This window comes from Microtus ochrogaster, chromosome 2 (assembly GCF_000317375.1).
Source record: "Microtus ochrogaster isolate Prairie Vole_2 chromosome 2, MicOch1.0, whole genome shotgun sequence".
NCBI lineage: Eukaryota > Metazoa > Chordata > Mammalia > Rodentia > Cricetidae > Microtus > Microtus ochrogaster.
Window position 1 is genome coordinate 70287144 of NC_022010.1, and position 5617 is coordinate 70292760.

Here is a 5617-nt window from a genome sequence, read left to right on the forward strand (position 1 = left end):
CCGCCCGCCCTCCAGGGACCCGGCCCGCTCCTCCCCTCGCGGCTGCTCACCGCGCTGAGGCGGATCCCGCTGGGTGACTGCGCCGCCATCTTGAGAGAGCTACAAAGCCAGGACCGGCCTCGGCAGCAACCCGACTGGGAAACTGCGAGTCCGCTGTGGGGTTCGCGGTCCCGCCCACTTCCGGGGCGGATCGCCTTTACGAGACCCCTCCCACTCACTTCCGCCTCGGGCAAAGTCGACGCGGGAGGGGAGACAGTCTTGCCCAGCTGCGTTTGACCTGCTGCGCGCGCAGGCTGCCCCCCCCCCCAGGCTTAGGGCGCTTGCGTGAGGCAGGCTGGTGCAGAGGCGTCGTGGTAGCTTGGCTTTCAGACGTGTGTGAAACTAGATAAACTCGGATGAGACTCGCACTGCAAAAGTGTAATTCATGTCTGCTAGTAATGATGCTACTGAAAATTTGAAAGACACAAACGAAGGAAATAATTGCTTTTTGGATTTTCCTGAAAGTGATCAGCTTTTATCCTGGGAGTCACAGCTCACGGAGACATTAATTCAATGTGTGTGTGTAGAACCTGGTATTGCACTGAGTCAGATAACCAAGCAAGGGCTGCCAGATAGCACAGGTAAAGGCAGGGTTGAGAAGTTTGCATCTGCTGTGACCTTATGAAAGTTATACATTTTTGTTTGTTTGTTTTTCGAGACAGGGTTTCTCTGTGGCTTTGGAGCCTGTTATACATTTTTAATAGGCTTTCTGTAACGGGATAATAGGTTTCTTCGCCAATGCAGTAAGTCAAATCGAGCCAAATTAAATAAGCAAAAGAGCAGGTTTGTTTGAGCAAAGCAACTCCCTGGTAAGTCCTCCAGCCCGAAAGATCGGGCAGGAGAAATCACGTATATATGCCAACAAAAAACACACCCTGATCCTGAAACCAGCACGGGCGAAAGAAACACACTTTGGCCCTGAAACCAGAGCCAAAGAAACACTACACCTCAGACCAACTCAGTAGAAAAACCAATAGATCCCTGAGCACAAAACGAACCAATCCCTAAACTCAAAATCCAGCGAATCACCAAGCTTCTCCAAGTTCAGGGATTGAAATTTGACCAATTGCCACCCTGGAAAATCTCCACTCTGGAAAAACTCCACCCCCAAGAAACCCCATATAAACCCTGTGCCTGGTCAGTTTGCTGCTGACTTTTCCACCATGGAGCTGACAGCATTCCTCCTTCTTTCTTCCCTCCCAATAAGTCTCTTGGATGAGGTTTGGGTGAGGCCATCTTTTGCAGGAATTGAAGGGAACAGAGCAAAGCAGAACAGGGCTATAACGCTATAGCTGGGAAAACCTTCCCCTACCCGAGCAGAGTTGTTACACTCCGGGGACCTGAGCAGAACTGTAACAGCTTCGCTGGGGAAGCCCTCTCCTGCTGGAGCAGAGTTGTTAAATGGGGTAAGCCTTTCCCTGGAGCAGGGCTATAACCTGCTACACTTGGGGTGAGTTTGTGACCTGCCTTGGTTTTTGGCCAGGATCCCTTCCTTTCCTAGCTACACCGCTTACAATGCAGCAGAACGGAAGCATGCACCTTGTATACCCTGTAGGGCAGGAGCAATGACATGTCCTCCACAAGCTGGGTTTGGACCCAAGTATGGTCAAAGCTGACTGCTTTGGCAAGGGTCTTGAGCCACTGGCAATGTCAGGGGAGGAGTTTGCCTCAGTCAAGTATGTGGAACTGGTCTTTTGGCGCCTTTTCTTTGTTGGAGATTATAAGAGAGTGGGTTTTGGAGAGAGGAATGGTTCTTTCTGGATCAAGCAGGAGTCAACTGGAAATTTCCAGCCGAACAATTTTATTTGTAAAAGTTCAAGTAATAAGGAAACATAAAATGTATACAGTTCCTCTTCTGCAGATAAAGTGCTCTTTATTCTGGCCCCACTGTCTATTAAACACTGTCTGCTTGAGACCAGAAGAAGCCCTTAGGTACTCTGGAACTGGAGTCCCATGTGATTTGTGAGCTGTCGTGTGGGGTTGGTAACCAAAACCAGTCCTCTGGAAAGGCAACCAGTGCTCTTAACCACCGAGCATCTCTCCATTCATGGATTTTATTCATTTTGAGAAGTGGTGATATTCCAGCTGGGTGTTGGTGGCACATACCTTTAATTCCAACACTCAGAGGCAGGCAGATCTCTGTGAGTTCGAAGCCAGTCTGGTCTACAGAGCGAGTTCCAGGACAGCTAGGGCTATTACACAGACAAAAACAAACTAACACAAACAAAGCTTTTCTTCTTTCTCTCACAAGTTGTTTTAGTTGAGGTTTTAATGTTGTGAATAGACGCCACGACCACAGCAAAGGAAAACATTTAATTGGGGCTTACAGGTTCAGAGGTTTAGTCCATTGTCACGTGGCGGGAAGCATGGCGGCATGCAGGCAGATGTGGTGCAGGAGAAGTACCTGGGAGTTCTACATCTGGATTGCCAGGCAGCAGGAAGAGAAAGATACTGGGGCTAGTTTCAGGATCTGAGACCTCAAAGCCCACCTTCAGTGACACGCCTCCTCCAACAAGGCCATACCTCCTAAAAGTGTCACTTCCTAATGGCTTATGGGGACCATTGTCATTCAAAACATCACAAATGTCCACTCCTGTTCTTGGAGTGCTTTCCTTGCTTAATACACCATAAACCAGCGGTGGTGGCGGTGGTGGTGCACGCCTTTAATCCCAGCACTTAGGAGGCAGAGGTAGGTGGATCTCTGTGCATTCGAGGCCAGCCTGGTCTACAGAGTGAGCTCCAGGACAGGTTACAAAGCTACACAGAGAAACTCTGTTTCAAAAGATAAAAAATAAATAAAAATGTAAAAGAAAACTGAATTACCAGGACAGTCTCACACCTTGAAGCTTTGCCCCTTTCTGCCTGCCATGCAGCTTCAAAGCTGAGCGCCCCCTCGTTAGCGGCAGCTCAGAAAAGCATCTGGGCCAGGAAGATGGCTCAGTGGGCAAAGGCACTTGTCACCGAACCTGATGAGCTCAGTGTGGCCAGGATGCACGTGGTGGAAGGAAAGAAATGCTGTGGTTAGAACGAGAGGAGTCCCTTATTTTCCTATGTTTGAATGTTGGTGTCCAGTTGGTGGAACGGGTTGCCAAGGACTGGGAGGTGTGGCCTTGTTGGAGGAGGCGTGTCACTGTGGGGGAGGGGTGGGCTTTGAGGTTTCCGAAGTTCAAACATTTCCCGCTTGACTCTATGTATGTGCCTCCTGCGTGTGCCGTGTCTGCCTGTCTGTTGTCATGCTCCCTGCCATGATGGCCGTGAACCAGTGGGGTCTCTGCAAACACCATGGCCAGCAGAGTGTCAGTCAACACGACAAGAGAAAGAGGTCCCAGTCAGCAGGACTCAGCGCTGGCGCTGGCTCACACTGAGTCTGGTACCAGGCAGTTCATTTCAGATCATGTATGCACAGCACAGTTGTGAAGAAGAAGCTTCCTGGTGATATTAACTCCATCCCGTGTGTGATAACGCTCATGGCATGACTACATCGAAACTCCTTGTAAGGCACACGTGACCTCTTCCGTAAAGAGGGTTCTATTGACTGAGACACACCCAAGGTGAGTCTAGGAGGATGATTGACATAAGAGCCTGGGGGAGCCAGCTGTGACCTGGCCCCACAGACAGCACAGGTCACCTGACTATTATACATCCCTTCCTTTGAAGAGACAGCCCTACATGTTTGACTAGGGGCTTGGTGTCTAGGCACAGCCAGCAGTGCCAACCTATGTCCAGTTGAGGATGATGAAGGAACTGGTGAACTCTCTGGCAACCCAAACACTGAGGGGCTAGCTCTGCCTCCTCCTACACCTTTATTCCCGAGGTTATTAAAGGAATTCCTTGGGAAACTGGAGTTTGGAGCTTGCCACTTTAGGGGGCTCATATTCTGAGGGTCTGGAGATGGGTCAGTTTGGGCCAATGGGTCGGGTCAGGTGATCACAGGTGGGGTTTGTTTTTCTGGGGCCATGACAGGATCAGCATGCTCCCAGGAAGACTTGGTTTCACAACTGAGCAAAAGCGTGTTTGCCTGGCTCCTGGAAGCCGGGCAGGCATAGGACTGCATAAACGGGAACCCCATCTCTTCATCGGTGGGCTCACAGCCCACAGCCATGCTCCTCCTCCCCAGGAGTAAGCGAACCATCCTTTCCCCAGTAGCCTCTGGATGTAATATTGTACAGAAATCTACCTGGGGCCATTTTGCGGGCGAGCTAGTGGGAGTGGAGCGCCCCGGCCGTTGTTGCCATCGCCTTCCTCCTCCCCACAGTCCAGACAGCGGGTCACTAGACCGTCGGCCCTCTAGCCGAGACTTGTCTCTTGTCTAGTTCTCGGGAGCTCCTGGCCGACATGAGTGCTGTAGAGGGCAGAGAGTCTCGCTAGTCAAAATCTCCAACAGGAACTCCTGCTCTCGTAAAATCAGAGAGCAGGTCAGGATCTCGTAGTCCATCACGGGGTTCCAAACATTCTGAATCCCATTCTCGATCAAGATCAAAATCCAGGTCAAGGTCAAGGAGACATTCTCATAGACGCTACAGTCGGTCCAGGTCCCATTCTCATAGGAGACGATCTCGAAGTAGATCCTATATGCCAGAGTATCATCGACGAAGAAGCCAGAGTCATTCTCCAATGTCTAATCGCAGAAGATATACAGGCAGCAGGGCGAATCCAGATCCCAATACTTGCCTGGGAGTGTTTGGCCTCAGTTTGTACACAACAGAAAGAGATCTTCGTGAAGTATTTTCTCGATATGGACCATTGAGTGGTGTCAATGATCAGCGAACTGGCAGGTCACGTGGATTTGCTTTTGTGTATTTTGAGAGGATAGATGACTCTAAGGAGGCTATGGAAAGAGCAAATGGAATGGAGCTGGATGGTAGAAGAATTCGTGTGGATTATTCTATAACCAAGAGAGCTCACACACCTACACCAGGCATTTACATGGGCAGACCAACTCATAGTGGCGGAGGAGGTGGCGGAGGCGGCCGCGGTAGTCGACAAGATTCTTACTATGATAGAGGATATGATCGAGGCTATGACAGATACGAAGATTACGATTACCGGTACAGAAGAAGGTCACCTTCTCCTTATTACAGTTGGTATAGATCACGGTCAAGATCTCGTTCCTATAGCCCAAGACACTATTGATAATGATAATGGAGTGGTTGTGGCTAAGGACTCTTTTCCCTCCTTTTTCTTTTTGATTCTGGATTTCCAAGCTTCTAATGCTTCCTAGTCCTCAAAACAAAACCCTGGTTATTAAATCTGTGGCCAATTGTGTTTCCGTTTTACATCCTTTGTTACTCTCTTAATGGTGTAATTCTCATTTAAGTTGTTCAACATCTAAGTAAAAAAGGAGCCCAGTGTTACACTGTGTGGTTCTTTCTGCTTTTTCTGAGATCGACTCATTATTACGAAGAAAGAAGTGATCTTTTGAAAACTTTTGTGATGGATATTGTAGTACACATCCTAATAGTAGAAATCTGCAGTCGTGACAAACTGCTTTTTAACCTTCTTTGGGGGAAGATAAATAACACTTTAAGTAGTCAAGTTTGTCTGGAGTGGCATGGAACAGTTGATTAGTTGAGTGTAG

General features: G+C 49.0%; 1 protein-coding gene and 1 pseudogene across 1 annotated transcript in view; one reads left to right on the forward strand and one right to left on the reverse strand.

Moving 5' to 3' along the window:
• Morc3 (MORC family CW-type zinc finger 3) overlaps positions 1 to 173 on the reverse strand; it is a 54609-nt gene extending 54436 nt beyond the window's left edge. Inside the window, exon 1 of the mRNA XM_005345172.2 lies at positions 51 to 173. Coding sequence (XP_005345229.1) covers positions 51 to 89 — 39 coding nt within the window. The 5' untranslated portion in view covers positions 90 to 173. The remainder of the gene's footprint in view (positions 1 to 50) is intronic.
• A 1468-nt stretch (positions 174 to 1641) lies between these two features.
• Positions 1642 to 5254, forward strand: LOC101996562 (annotated as a pseudogene).
• The last annotated feature ends 363 nt before the right edge of the window (positions 5255 to 5617 follow it).